At 42.7% G+C, this 15,578-nt stretch overlaps 1 protein-coding gene across 3 annotated transcripts in view; it reads left to right on the forward strand.

Annotated features, from left to right (window-relative positions):
• LOC118397263 (SID1 transmembrane family member 2-like) overlaps positions 1-15,578 on the forward strand; it is a 21,745-nt gene continuing 6,167 nt past the window's right edge. The window contains exons 1-19 of one of the 3 annotated variants that reach the window (XM_035791859.2): positions 1-767; positions 1,123-1,247; positions 3,712-3,876; positions 4,223-4,268; positions 4,761-4,862; positions 7,260-7,343; positions 7,493-7,658; positions 7,809-7,902; positions 8,015-8,073; positions 8,993-9,040; positions 9,487-9,561; positions 9,778-9,840; positions 10,250-10,368; positions 10,535-10,608; positions 10,824-10,890; positions 11,094-11,167; positions 11,272-11,395; positions 14,427-14,544; positions 14,795-14,931. In XM_035791859.2, coding sequence (XP_035647752.1) covers positions 546-767; positions 1,123-1,247; positions 3,712-3,876; positions 4,223-4,268; positions 4,761-4,862; positions 7,260-7,343; positions 7,493-7,658; positions 7,809-7,902; positions 8,015-8,073; positions 8,993-9,040; positions 9,487-9,561; positions 9,778-9,840; positions 10,250-10,368; positions 10,535-10,608; positions 10,824-10,890; positions 11,094-11,167; positions 11,272-11,395; positions 14,427-14,544; positions 14,795-14,931 — 1,962 coding nt within the window. In that variant the 5' untranslated portion in view covers positions 1-545. Of the gene's footprint in view, positions 768-1,122; positions 1,248-3,711; positions 3,877-4,222; positions 4,269-4,760; positions 4,863-7,259; positions 7,344-7,492; positions 7,659-7,808; positions 7,932-8,014; positions 8,074-8,992; positions 9,041-9,486; positions 9,562-9,777; positions 9,841-10,249; positions 10,369-10,534; positions 10,609-10,823; positions 10,891-11,093; positions 11,168-11,271; positions 11,396-14,426; positions 14,545-14,794; positions 14,932-15,578 lie in introns of all 3 variants that reach the window. The other 2 variants (XM_035791860.2, XM_035791862.2) reach the window with 2 other exon arrangements.

The raw sequence follows: 15,578 nt of genomic DNA on the forward strand, positions 1-15,578 counted from the left end.
GTGCGGTGGGAGGGAGTGGGTGACACAGATTTAACACCTCAAACGTGGTCAGTCGATTCAACAGATGCAAACAACGTTCACTTTACGATACTCGATATGATCAACACTATACAGGCATATGTCAACTTAAATGATAAAATGCGGATGACATTAGCTGTAAAAAACCGCGGACATTAAATCATTCGGGATCTAGCTAGCGAGTAGTAGCTGTGTTGTTATCGTCTAGCTAGTTAGTTTACGTCGCAGTAGCGAGGAGTGGTTAGCTTGCCAGCTGGTGATGGTGAAACAGGAGGAGCGGTGTCAATGTAATACATTAATCATTAGCAAGCAAATGTAGCTTGCTGGCTAGATTATCTCACTAGCTAGTCGTTCGCAATCAACTGTTCTGTTGTTGTGAATGATACATTACAACTGAGCTCTAGTCTAGTTAGCTAACGTTAGGTAGGTTTGCCATTCATTGTTATTATTATCATCCAACGTGTCAGTAAGTGCATTTAGGTCGTTTTGATCAGCTAGCACAGCTATTGTTGACAAATCGCAAGGAAATGGTTTTGAGGAGCTGTTGTAAATTTGGCCCCGTTTCAGTCTTGTTCCGGCTTGGTTATGTGGCCCTGTTGTTGTTATGTGTGACCCACTTGCGGTGCGCACGGGCAGAAAGTAAAACGGTGGTCCAAAAGGATGCAGAGTTTGATGTTACCTACAACGATACAGTTACGAGTGACAACCAAACCATCTACGCCTTCAATCACACCGTTTCCCGAAACAAGGTGAGTACATAGTTCAGGTCACAAATCCCACTTTGTTCTTCGAACCTGCTTTTCACAGACCTCCACGTTCTGGCGTTTGTTGCTGCCTATTGCTAACACACCTGTTTCAACTAATCATGTTAGTACTGGGCTGGAATTAAACCTGCGCATTCCGTCCCCAGTACTAGGATTGAAGAACACTGAACAGCTGTCTTGCTATGACTAGCCTAATTTGGTTTTATGGTAAAATAAGATTGCAAAAAGTGATCAATACAAAACGTGTGTGTGTGTATATGTGTATGTATGTACTGTCGTTTTTACTTCGATTCCGTGAGTTTCTCTAAACCTCTCCCCCTCTCTCTCCCTGCCCTGGCAGACGGAGGGGGTCCGTGTGACTGTGGATGTACTGTCGGAGGGGGCAGAGAGCAGTCCCATCCTGTTTGTGGTCAGACAGAAGCAGGCCGTGCTGTCCTTCCAGGTCCCCCTCATACTGCGTGGACTGTGAGTAGCCTACCCTACTGGCACACCTGGGGGCACTTTCAGTAGGACACAATGTTGTGGAACGTTCGGACAGAAGCAATGTGTTATGTAGAAAAAACATACATCGTTTGACATGTAGAATAAGGACTCAAGTCGGCTCTATACAGGACATTTCTATCTACAAAGTTGTGCCCTACTGAACGCAACCCTGATACATCCTGGTCCTGTCCCTGTATTATGTCACCATAATTCATTATGTCAATATACAGCTGGCCATATTAATCTAGAGTGGAAGGGAAGCGCAATACGTGGTTGTGCTTTGGTATTCAATTGTTCAGTCAAAGAAAACAACTGAAGGTGTGTAGCCTAGATGTTGTAGAGGTTTTGTTTCTCCTTGGGTCTGTTTTTGCTGTGTTTCTCTTCATTATGTAGGCTAGATATTGGCTTATTCACGGGTGAAGATACAATGAGCTCCAAAAGTATTGGGACAGTGACACATTTTTTTGTTTGTCTTGGCTCTGTTTTGGCTCCTAGCACGCAATGATTACATCCAGCTTGTGACTCTACAAACTTGTTGAATGCATTTGCAGTTTGTTTTGGTTTCAGATTATTTTGTACCCAATAGAAATTAATGGTAAATAATGTATTGTGTCATTTTGGAGTCAGTTTTATTGTAAATAAGAATATAATATGTTTCTTAACACTACATTAGTGTGGCTGATACCATGATTACGGATCATCTTGAATGAATTGTGAATAATGATGAGTGAGAAAGTTACAGATGCACAAATATCATACCCCCCAACAAAATGCTAACCTCCCCTGTTATTATAATGAATGAATGAGAGGTTATCATGTCTTGGGAGTATGGTGTCTCACTCATCAGTATTCACGATTCGTTCAGGTTAATCCGTAATCATGGTCGGATTCACATTAATGTAGAAGTGTTTAAAAACATATTATATTCTTAAAAGTGACTCCATAATGACAGTACATTATTAACGTTCATTTCTATTGGGAAGAAAATAATCTGAAACACAACCAACACAAACCGCAAGTTTGATGTAATCATTGTATGCTAGGAATATGGGACCAAATACTGAACTTTTGACTACTTTAATACCCTTTGTACCAATACTTTTGGTCCCCTCAAATGGGGAGACTATGTACAAAAAGTGCCGTAATTTCTAAACGGTTCACCCAATATGGATCAAAATACCCTACAATTAAAGCTGACAGTCTGCACTTTAACCTCATAGTCAATGTATAATTTCCCCTCATTGCTGGAGTACTGAGCCAAAACAAAAAAGTGTCACCGTCCATAAACGTTTGGAGCTCACTGTATTATAAACAGTACAGAGAGATGTGCAGTAGAAGTACTGAATGGGTTAACTGAAGGGAGTGACGGCAGGGCAATAAGACATGAAAATAAAACAGCAAATCCTGTTTTGGCCAGTAACCGAAAGGTTGCTGTTTGAATCCCCGAGCCAACGAGGTAAACATCTGCCATTCTTCCCTTGAGCAAGGCAATTAGCCCTTATTGCTCCAGAGTTGCAGTCAATAATGGCTGATCCCTGGCCGTGACCCCACTCTCCGAGGGTGTCTCAATGGAATATGCAAAAAAAAAACACTTTCACTTCACACCTGTACAGGGTACCCACTTGTACATACAGTCAAACAGGACTATATAAGCCCTCCCTAATTATTATATGATATAGCCTAGGTCTAAGTGTTTAGCCTGCATGCAGAACCTACCTGTTGGATCAGTGTATAATTTGTTATATTATACAGTAGCCCAGGGTTTTTCCAAACTCTGTCTTCTGGACCCCAAGTGGTGCACATTTAAAAAAATATATATTTTTTTTAATTACGAACCGTGCACCCCTTGGGGTCGCGAGGACCATGTTTGGGGAACGTCTTTCATGGCGTAACATAATCCACGGACTTGCGCAATACCAGAACACCTGTGTCAGGTGGTAAAGCCATCTAGTTGAGAGTGAGTCATCGTTGTACCTTGAGCTTTCACTTCCACATAAAGCATAGGCCTACTTTCCCATAGACACTAGCTATAATTACAGTACTAGCTAGGTTGTTGTGTTTTGGGAAATTGTTGGTTTTTCTGTCATTAACACTGTTTTTTGTGGGACTGTAGTTGACACAATTCAACAGGCCAATTCAGTCCCTTTTTTAGCAGTGGCTCTTCTTATCCTCCTGTTCTTATCATTTACCGTCCATAGGAACTGTTATGAGCGGGCTGCTGCAATGGTCATGGTTGTTTAGTTCAGCCTAAAAATGGCTTATGAAATGGCACCCTACATTTCCTATGGAGCCTGCTCAAAAGTGGTGCAATTTTGGATGTGACCCTAGTCTAATATAAGCCTTTTCAGTTCTATGAGCCCAAGTATGTGATCATGATTTGTATATTGAGTTACTCTCTTGGCCAGGTCTCCCTTTATAAAAGACCTCAATGAAAATCCCCCCACAGGTACCAGAGGAAGTACCCCTATGCCCATGTGGGCCGAACACTTTGCCAACCCCCCACCCGCACCCTCTCTGAGACCCAGTACTTCTTTGTGGACGTGTCCACCCTGTCCAGCTTGGGCACCCACTACCAGCTGAGGATCAGCCGCGTGGACAGCTTCACCCTGCAGTGAGTCATCTTCATCAGGGATCATTAGCTTCATGCTAGCTAGCTGAGCGAATACATGATATCTGGTTGTAGAGCTTTACATGCCTCCCACAGCAGTACGTATTCAATACTCTGAGTCATCATATTTTACATCACTATTATGAAACTGTGTAGAGCTGGTCTAATTTGCATTGAATGCGGCCTTTTTGCATACACACACTCGTGACTGCCTATCTCTACAGCAAGCCAAGAGACACCCTGTGTAGCAGCATCACTCATAGAGTAGAGATGGCGTACTGTATATGTGACCTGACTGGCTAATATGGCTGTTGTATTTGTTGAGTGTTTCTCGTCTTCTTCATTACAGTACAGACAAAAAGTTCAGCTTCACTGCCTCACCATCCCAACCCCAGGTAAGAAACATAGCCACTCACACCGATGCACACGTGCGTACATACGCACATAGCATATTTCCCGTGAAACCCTTATACTGCACGTGACCATGAGATGTGTGCGTGGGTGGAGAAGACGGTTGGGTACTACCTCTTTACTGTGCCTAAGTCTAAAGGCCAGGGCCAACGAGGGGATTGATATTTAAAAAACAAATGTGTGTGCCTGATCTGTTGAGCTGTTGCGTGACAGAGATGGAGAGAAAGAGACACTAGAAAATGTATATTGTTACGTCATACATTTTGTGTGTGCACATGTTGTGCGTTTGTATTCGAAGCAAGATTTGCCCTTTCAAAACGGTAGATCTATCAACATAATAGAATAGTATTGTTAGGAAGATTGTTTGAATTTCTTTTTTTTAATATATATATATTTCTTTCACTCGGCTGATTTAGGACTTAATTCCAATATATATGTGAACTTTTTTTTATTCTAACTCTGTTTTTCTCTCTCAGTACTTCAAATATGTGTTCCCTGACGGAGTGGACACGGCCATCGTTAAGGTCAACTCTGAGATGACCTTCCCGTGCTCTGTCATGTCCATTCAGGACATCCAGGTAAACTAACTTGACCAAACCTGTTCATTAGGCACCAGAGGTGGGGCCAAGTCACAAGGTTCGAGTCCCAAGTAGAACGGGTCAAGTCCCAAGTCGTGCGTTCTAAGATCAAGTCATACGTTTTCAAGTCTCAAGTCAAGTAAAAAAAAATCTATACATGCAACGACTTGTTCAGCTACAAATATGTGTCTATTTATTGAGGCTACCAGACAGCCCTTTTCATTATTTTGTCTACGACACATTTTAAGAATCTCATGTCATTGCAAAATAGAGACCTTGTAGCAGTCGTGAGGGCATGCCATCAGCAGAAGGCAAGGCAGGTTGACGTGTACATTTATTCACAGGTCTTGGTGATCCTGTGGTGAAAGTGCCATATCATACAAAATTATACAAGTAGATTGACCAAATATACATGGGCAATAGTCCAAAAGAAATAGCCTCTGTATCAGGCTTAACCTGTCCTATCTGAATGGACACAGGTAGAGGGCAAGACTGTACAGCCTCCCCTTGAGAAACCAAGTCGATTCTGTCTAACAGGAGCTCAAACAGGTAGGCCTCTGCATAAATAATACAAGCACTTGGCCCCCAGGACCATACAATTACCCAATTTGGCAATTACAACCAATAAACTGGTTTTACAATGTAAAAGGCCGTTTCCACATCGCTACATTTCTCTTACTCAGAGCTAATGATTATTAATGATATTTCAACACCATGCATACATGGAACAGTCATTTGATCTTATTCAACGTTCTGACTCCAAAGCCTATTTTATGAGGCCTTGCACGCTCCTATTATGTACAACCAGAATGACAGAGACTAATGGTGCTTTCAAGACAACTGGGAACTCCAAAAAATCTGAGGTCAAATCATGACATTAGTGAAAGAGGCCCGAGTTCCCAATTGTCTTGAACGCACTGAAGTCGGAGAGTTCCGGGTTTCCAGTTGTTTTGAACGCGGCCATAGGACACAGATACGGAACTCCGGTTATGAACAAAGGAAACCATACATTGAATTAAATAAGCATCACTCCACTGAGGGTAAGAAATGGGGTAAGAAATGGTTGGCTAAATTAAAATGTATCGTAGTCCTATCAAACAGGCTGTCATTATAAGTAAATAAGAATTTGTTCTTAACTGACTTGCCTAGTTAAATAAAGGTTAAATTAAAAATGAAAATAAATAAACAAGTTTGGAGAGCGTAAGTGAAGAGCCGCGCCTATTGTGCGTCTTCGCCACAGTAATAATTCATTTTCACAACAAATCCCAAATGCAATCTTCACAAGTTAAAGCAATTGTTACATACCTAAAGACCTGTAGGCTTATGCTAGTAATTGTTGCCCCATTTCTGATTAGCTTGCAATGTAAGCAGTTCAAATTCTTGATCACTGAACAATTTTTGGAGGTGCAGATTTATTTATTTACAGTTTGATGTTTGCGCTGCACCTGATCCTATAGCTTGTACAGCAAATCAGCAGTATGTTTGCTAGATCACCCAACCTGTGTTGATTGACAGTTTGCTGATCCAGTCAGAGTGCCGAGTGTGCGTTTCACTAGCCAATCTGTGGCAGAGTTTTTTGCGAGGGCAATGCTGCGGGTACTGTCTCTGGCTGCATGTGGAATAATCGATGTAGACTCTCTTCCACAAAATTAGTGACAGACAAAACAATACAAAACCTGGCCAGAAAAATTCAAGTCATCAGTCTCAAGTCAAAAGTCGAGTCCCGAGTCTTGAGGCTCCAAGTCAAGTCTCAAGTTATTTTATTTTATATAGAGTCTCAAGTCATGTGACATTGAGTTCACAACTCTGTTCGAGACCAATCGGAAGTAAGCAAACTGAAACGGGGATAACTGTTCAGAAACGCTAAAATAAACAGTTGTTTAAGTTTTCTGTTGCAAAACATTTTGCTATGGTGTACCCTAATGAATACAGCCATGACCTTACATCAACCTGCATCCACTGACCTCACATGACATCACTGAACTGTGGTTCCCTCAGCCTGTCTCCAATGGCTAGCCTCCGATTCACCACACAAGGGCAGTGTTGAGTTCATTCTGAGCACCCCAGCAACCACTAGACAGCTGTGAATGAACTTGGGAAATGCACAGGATTTACCCTAAAGCAGCTTAAAGCTGTGAAAGAGAGGCGTTACTAAAACGCTATGTAAAGCTCTGTCTGGTGTGTAATGGCTCACATTGGGGGTGTCCCTGAAAGGTTGGCCAATATAGAAATCTCCATTCCACACACTTGATGGGGAGTGCAGAGGTGCCTGTTGCCATGGAAACCACATTAGCCGTGACTGCACCTGTTCTCTGCTCAGACAGACAGGCAGACACACACATACAGACAGACACTCGTTCCTCTCTGATTGCTAAATGCTGTGTTCTACCTTATCAGTGCCCAGTGTATGACTTGGATAACAACGTGGCCTTCATTGGAATGTATCAAACCATGACCAAGACAGCTGCCATCACTGTCCAGGTAGAATACACACACACATACACACACACACACACACACACTGTAGAGATCAAGTAATTGATCAATAAATAAATGTTTACAACTCACTTGCCACAATGGGCAACCATTTCATCTACTCTCCCTCTCCCCTTTTCTCTCGTGGCTCTCAGAGGAAGGACTTCCCCAGTAACAGCTTCTATGTGGTGGTGGTGGTGAAGACAGAGGACGAGGCATGTGGGGGTCCCCTGCGCTTCTACCCCCTCCGTCCAGATGAACTCATTGATGCCGGCAACCGCAGTAAAACTCTGGACGTGGTCGTCTCGCCCGCCATCAGCTGTGAGTCACTCAGCCAGGCGGGCCAAACAGTACATCATTCCCAATGTAGCAGAGAGAAGTGTTCATGTCCCTCTCTCTTTCCCTTTCTGTTTCTCTCTAACATCTCTTCCTCTCTCCTTCCTTTCTCCCTCTTCCCTCTCTCCGTCTCAGCGGATGTGTACGTGATGGGCATGCTGTTCTGCCTGGGCATCTTCCTCTCCTTCTACCTGCTCACCTTCCTGGTGGCCTGTGTGGAGAACAAGAGGTCTGTCGTTCGCTTCACTGTCATATACAGTAAGTACATTATTTCATACACTTTCATAGAAGCTTTGGAACTCAAGTGTCTCTCTTTCTCTCTGGGTCTTTTCTCTGGTCAGGATGCACAGGAGGAGGGAGGGGCTTCTGAACCCAGCGGACATGTCGCCCGCTGAGACAGGTATCCCAGCAACCCACCACAACGGCACACTCCGTTGTATTTTTTTTTTCCAGAGAGGTGTACAGTGAAGAGAACTAACTGTGTATTTAAGATTTAAAAACGAGTTTAAGATGGATGCGAACCATTAACAGTTGCCCCATCGGATAAAGGATTACTGATCTATTTCTCTAGGTTTTCTATGTCTTTGTGTGTTGAACTTGTCTCGCTTTCTCCCCATGCTTTCTCCCCATGCTACTCTTTGGCTCAGCCTCTCTACTGGGTAAGAATGGCGTTGGAGTTGTGAGATATTGCCTGTGTCTGAGCTTCTCTCACAATGTCACACTACTTATTACCCTTCGTGCACGCTATATAAATAGTTACACCCATCTCACAGTCATTATCACCAGTATGATCTGGGAGCATGGCTAGTAAATGACCTTCACCACGGTTGGGTGTCAATTTGAAATCGGGAAGTGATTTAAATTTAAAATATGGAATAACATTTGAAATCAATGTATTCTCCTCCTCAGTTTTATTGAGGAGTCATTGAAAATAGAACCCCCTTTTTCAAATTTCAGTTCACTTCCTGAGTTGCCTGACTTCACAGCATTTTCCAGTCACAAAAACCCTTGTCATGGTGGGGGATGACTAATATGATTCAACCATGGCCATGATATTATGGTTACTACGGTGGTTTGGTTCCAATGGGAGTTTGACTGAAATTGACTTATTTTTCTCCCATTGGACTCACACCTACTGATTAGCACCTGTGCATTAACCCTTGCCTCACTTTCAACATTGTCTCTGAGCCCACAGGGCATGGTGTATCCTCTCTGACTAACCGTTCATCTCGATGCTGTGGTTGTGTGTAGACTACTAACTAATATTGTTGCATGTGTTTGGTGTGTGTTTGTGACATGATCTCTACCTGTTATCACAGGAAAGCCAGGTGTGACTCCAGTCTCCCCCTATGAATATGGCTCCTTTGGTGAGTGTGTGTGTGTGTGTGTGTGTGTGTGTGTGTGTGTGTGTGTGTGTGTGTGTGTGTGCTCATTTACATTACAAGTATGACAATGTTTTGAAAGGTTTTGAGTTAAATATTGACAATCAGTGTAGCTAGCTGGGTAAGACAGGGCTTTCACTGTTCCAGTTCTGCTGTGTGTCTCGTTGATTTTGTTTCTGCACAAGAGTCTCCTCGTGAATGTGCACTCCTTCACTACTTCCCACAATTCTAAAAGCATTGGATTGGGGGAGTCATGGACTAGTTGCACTTTTCACCATATTTCTTTTGCCAGTCATTTCCTTTGAATCAGCGGGGGGAAGGAAGTGAACACTTTGGGAGGAAGGAGAGAGAGTTGGGACACAGCCAAAGTGAATACTTACACCACTTCAAGCCCTCTTCAATGTTGTTTCTCTCTGCTATTGTTTCTACAGCGGACAACGCCAGCACGTTGAGCTCAGAGGCCATCACAGACAGCATAGCATCAGATGCCAACTACGGATACATGGGTATGGAGCAAGATGATCAAATACAGACGCATAATTAGACACATACACTCTAATACTGTACACACACAGATGTGCAAATACATACAATGGGGTCCACATGGCACAACATCTGTCTTCAAGTAATGTTGCACAGAATTTCACCACCAAACTGGCTCTTGATTGGAGGGCTGCGGAGTGCTCTTGTTTCTTATTGGTTTATCTTTGTTTGTTTATCAGGACAGGAGACTTTGAAACGCAGACCATTCCTAACTGCCATCCACCACGTAGCCATCTGCATTGGTGACACTCACTGCCTTAATCAGCCAGCCAATCGCATCCCTTCACTGTATAAATCACCACCATGTCAATCAATTCGGAATGTGTTCAAGATCTATCCGCCTTTTGATGTAATTTAATACTCTGATGACCACAGACGGCGACCAAAACGATCACATATGGTCAACAATCATGTTTGACTGTACGCAGAGATAAAGATGGAATGTCGAGAACAATTTCAATGATACATTTTGTGATTATCAGGAATGCGTCTTTGGCCAGAACCACCAATCTATTGAATACGTCCCAAATCATATTTAAAAAAATCCAAGCTGTAAAACCAACAAAAACGAATCAAATCTAAAAATATAACCCTCAGTCACTGACATACTGTAAAGGTAGTTGCTGTTCTCTCTGTCTCCTCCTCTCTCAGAGCGTTCGTTGGAGAGCGTTACGGGTCGTAGTCGACAGGAGTCTCTGAGCTCAATAGAGGAGGATGACTATGACACGTTGGCCGACATCGACTCGGACAAGAACATCGTCCGCACCAAGGTCTGGCCCATCCCTCCTCCATCCCTCCCCTTCTACCTCTCATCCATCCCTTCCCCCTCTACTGCTCCTCCCCTGTGCATCACTCAATATTATCCTTATCCTCTGTTGTTTTTGTTGACTTTTTCCCTCCCAATGAAACTCTTTGTGGTCGCTTGTCCTTTTGCAGAAGTACCTGTGTGTGTCGGACCTCGCTCGCAAGGACAAGAGGGTTCTGAGTAAAAAGTACCAGATCTACTTCTGGTGAGTGGGACGGAGAGTTGCCTCAAATTCTGTACATCAATGCTGTGGGCTATAACCCTCTGGCACCCTCCACTCTATCAGTACTTTAGTCAAATGCATGATAACAATTGCTTCTTTGGATATAGGGTGTAGGTTTGTTTTGTATCAGTCGGATTGTACAGTAATCATACAACTGTCAGTGTCATGGCAGTTAATGTCAGTGTTCCTCTCCTCAGGAATATTGCCACCATAGGTGTGTTCTATGCCCTCCCTGTCATCCAGCTGGTCATCACTTATCAAACGGTACTGTGTGCTACCCTCACTCACGCTCCAACTGCGGATTTACTACATTATTACAGAGTTATAGCTACATTATTACAGAGTTACAACGAGTGCATTTGTAGTGTGTAAAGGAATTGGCTTCGAGTGAGTAGATATGACTCAAATCCACACGTGGTGGGTGGGTGGGTAGTGTATTGTTGTTGACATGTTCCTCTCTCCTCCAGGTTGTCAACGTGACGGGAAATCAGGACATCTGCTACTACAACTTCCTGTGTGCACACCCCCTGGGGAATTTGAGGTGTGTGTGTGTGTGTGTGTAATAAGGGGAAACACCTATGGCTGGGCATGTAATGTATGACTTCTGTCATCCATGACATCCATTCTCTACCCTCTGGTGTGCAGTGCCTTCAACAACATACTGAGTAACCTTGGTTACGTGATGCTGGGCCTCCTCTTCCTGCTCATCGTGCTGCAGAGAGACATCATCCACAGCAGAGCGCTGGACCGCCACGACCTCAACGCACTGGTGAGAGATCAGACTGAGATGGTGCTTTTGTTTTTAACATTTTTTTTTTGGGGGGGGGGTATTTTGTAGTTTTTTGGGATGACAGGGAGGGCGTAGAACACACTTATGGTGGCAATAATCCTAGTTTTGTTTTTATTGACAGGTGTAGATTAGAGTATGTGTAGAAAGATGACAGGGATGAAGTACAGAGTGTGAGTGGCGGAACTGGGGGATCGAACCGCTACCTCCAGGGGAAATATGTGTTCCAGGGGTGGCAACCCAACCTCTAAACCAACCCCTGGTACAGATCGGTATTATAGCAGTGGGATAAGCAATAGAACATGAAATGCTCATATTGGTATTTCCATGTATGGAATTCGTATCACCACCCATGACGTTGACGTGAGGGTTTTGTCCAAATTGATATTTCCTATACACTAAGGAACGTTCCACACCAGTAAGCAGGTTTCCATCCAAACTTAAGTACATGTGGTATAAAACATTTCATGACATGCCAGATGTAAACTGAAAATTTGTCAGTAAACTTTCCAAACGGCGACAAAACTACAGTTGAAGTCAGAATTTTATATACACTTAGGTTGGAGTCATTAAAACTCGTTTTTCAACCACTCCACAAATTTCTTGTTAACAAACTAAGTCGGTTAGGACATCTGCTTTGTGCATGACACAAGTCATTTTTCCAACAATTGTTTACAGACAGATTACTTGATTTATAATTCACTATCACAATTCCAGTGGGTCAGAAGTTTACATACACTAAGTTGACTGTGCCTTTAAACGGCTTGGAAAATTCCAGAAAATGATGTCATGGCTTTAGAAGCTTCTGATAGTCTAATTGACATAAGTTGAGTCAATTGGAGGTGTACCTGTGGATGTATTTCAAGATCTACCTTCAAACTCAGTGCCTCTTTGCTTGACATCATGGGAAAATCTAAAGAAATCAGACCTCAGTCTGATTCATCCTTGGGAGCAATTTCCAAACGCCTGAAGGTACCACGTTCATCTGTACAAACAATAGTACGCAAGTATAAACACCATGGGAGCACGCAGCCGTCATACCGCTCAGGAAGGAGACGTGTTCTGTCTCCTAGAGATGAACGTACTTTGGTGTGAAAAGTAAAAATCAATCACTGAACAACAGCAAAGGACCTTGTGAAGATGCTGGAGGAAACGGGACCACGGTATCTATATCCACAGTAAAATGAGTCCTATATCGATATAATCTGAAAGGCCACTCAGCAAGGAAGAAGCCACTGCTTCAAAACCGCAATAAAAAAAGCCAGACTACAGTTTTCAACTGCACATGTGGACAAAGATCGTACTTTTTGGAGAAATGTCCTCTGGTCTGATGAAACAAAAATAGAACTGTTTGGCCTTAATGACCATCATTATGTTTGGAGGAAAAAGGGGGAGGCTTGCAAGCCGAAGAACACCATCCCAACCGTGAAGCACGAGGGTGGAAGCATCATGTTGTGGGGGTGCTTTGCTGCAGGAGGAACTGGTGCACTTCACAAAATAGATGGCCTCATGAAGAAGGAAAATTGTGTGGATATATGGAAGTAAAATCTCAAGACATCAGTCAGGAAGTTAAAGCTTGGTCGCAAATGGGTCTTCCAAATGGACAATGACCCCAAGCATACTTCCAAAGTTTTGACAAAATGGCTTAAGGACAACAAAGTCAAGGTATTGGAGTGGCCATCACAAAGCCCTGACCTCCATCCTATAGAAAATGTGTGGGCAGAACTGAAAATGCGTGTGCGAGCAAGGAGGCCAACTAACATGACTCAGTTACACCAGCTCTGTCAGTAGGAATGGGACAAAATTCACCCAACTTATTGTGGGAAGCTTGTGGAAGGCTACGTGAAACGTTTGACCCGAGTTAAACAATTTAAAGGCAATGCTACCAAATAATAATTGTGTATGTAAATTTCTGACCCACTGGGAATGTGATGAAATGAATAAAAGCTTAAATAAATAATTCTCTACTATTATTCTGACATTTCACATTCTTAAAATAAAGTGGTGATCCTAACTGACAGGGAATTTTTACTCAAATTAAATGTCAGGAATTGTGAAAAACTGAGTTTAAATGTATTTGGCTAAGGTGTATATAAACTTCCGACTTCAACTGTAAATACACTAGATAAGGTGAATTTTTGAGGTGGTTTTGTGTAGGTAAATTGAATTATGCGGGGAACAATTGCGTGAGGAGTTGACATATCGAAGTAAACTTGGAGTCAGGCAATGATATCTTGTGTGGTCCTCCCACTATGATTAGGGAAATCATGTGCTTTATTTGGCTTCGGGTTAAATAAATGATGAACTTCACAGGGTAGTGAAAGTGCACGGTGATGAGCTTGAGGCTCCTTTCCAAAAAATATCTTATTGTGGTGACATGATCGATGCCATAAAATGTCCATAAAATCTCATGTCGGCTAGGCCCGCATTGTATCTGCAAGCTGTTGGCTACAGCACTCGTGCCCAGACCGGAGTGGGCACATTCGATATATAACGCAAAAGATCTCTGTGACATGACCATCAGTAGGGGTGAAAATGCAATGGAAAGTCATTTGAACTTGTATTTTTTATTCTGAACATCGGAATTTAACTGCAAAAGTTATTTTTATGTCTATTACATTATCAAAGAAAAAAAGAATGTCCACAACTCTCGTGTGCTCCTAGGGTGAGTTAATCAAACGCGCAATAAAGACAAAGTTTCCATCCGAGTTGGATCTTTGTCAGGTCATACACCACTGTGAAACACACCTACTTAAATATCCTCTAGAGGCATGGACATTGGATGTGAATATTTTTCTCTTTTCACTACGTTATCAGACAAAGCCTTTTATATCCACAACAAGTCAATTTGATGGAAACCGATCTCTGGTGGGAAAATGCACATATTGAATATTTGCATGAACATTTTTTAATATTTGCATGAAAATCTGTCGCCACTTGGATGGGAACCTAGCTAGTGACAATGAATTTGTAATTTTTATGCCTCTGTCTCTCCCTCTCTGCCGGTCTCCAGGAGTGTGGCATCCCTAAGCACTTTGGGCTGTTTTACGCCATGGGCACAGCTCTGATGATGGAGGGACTGCTGAGTGCCTGCTACCACGTTTGCCCCAACTACACCAACTTCCAGTTCGGTGAGACTAATGTCGTGGTTGGCTAATTGGGAGATCCTGAAGACACTAACACATATCCTCAATAGATGGGTTTCTCAATCAGTCCCAGATCGGTTCATATTGTCATGCCAACTGCATCGCTGTGACTGCAGGATGGCACAAACAGATCTGGGACTCTGGCTACTTCCCAATAACTTTACTGGAAGATATTTTGTACTGTAAGAAATGTCATTAATGTCACCCTTTCCTCCTCGATCTCCCTGTCGGTCAGACACCTCCTTCATGTATATGATCGCTGGGCTGTGTGTGTTAAAGCTGTACCAGAAGAGACACCCAGATATCAATGCCAGCGCTTACACTGCCTACGCCTGTCTGGCTGCTGTCATCTTCTTCTCTGTGCTAGGAGTGGTGAGTGACTAGAGACATACTCACCACACAGAGACCAAGACAGAAACACAACAAACACCCAGCAGTAGACTCTGACGTACACAAGCTATAGGGGGGGTTGCACCAACATGGATTAACTCTTAAACTGGGCTAAATCAAGGTTTATCTATTCATCTTGTTGCACCCAATTTTAAACCTAGTTTTAAATTGATCCTAGTTAAATTAAATCCTTCCTCTAATCTAAATTTAGTTTAAACCTAGTCTAGTCACTTTAAACCTAGATTAATTTTCAGTCTGTTGCTCAATGAATAAAAATATAAAAAACATTTTGATTGGAGATGAATTCTAAACTGCAACGGTAACATTGTAGTGAAGTAGCATTAAAGGCATTGATATTTAAGTTATTTATGCTTACAAAATATTGGTGGGTCAAGTTGTCTGTCGTCATCATAGGGTGAAGGAGAGGGGCAAACTGTTGGGGAATCATCTCCTATATCTTCTGGGTGGTAGGATCAATTTCCATGGACGGAGGCCTGGTTCCGCTTCTCCACTTCTCCTCTGCGGCATCCTTTTTGGCTTTCGGTTGTACGTTTTTTCCAGTGTGCTTTTTATCTGATTTGGGTCACTCTTTAATCCATGTCGATCCATTACATTTGTCGCACGAAATG

This window comes from Oncorhynchus keta, chromosome 18 (assembly GCF_023373465.1).
Source record: "Oncorhynchus keta strain PuntledgeMale-10-30-2019 chromosome 18, Oket_V2, whole genome shotgun sequence".
Classification (NCBI taxonomy): Eukaryota; Metazoa; Chordata; class Actinopteri; order Salmoniformes; family Salmonidae; genus Oncorhynchus; species Oncorhynchus keta.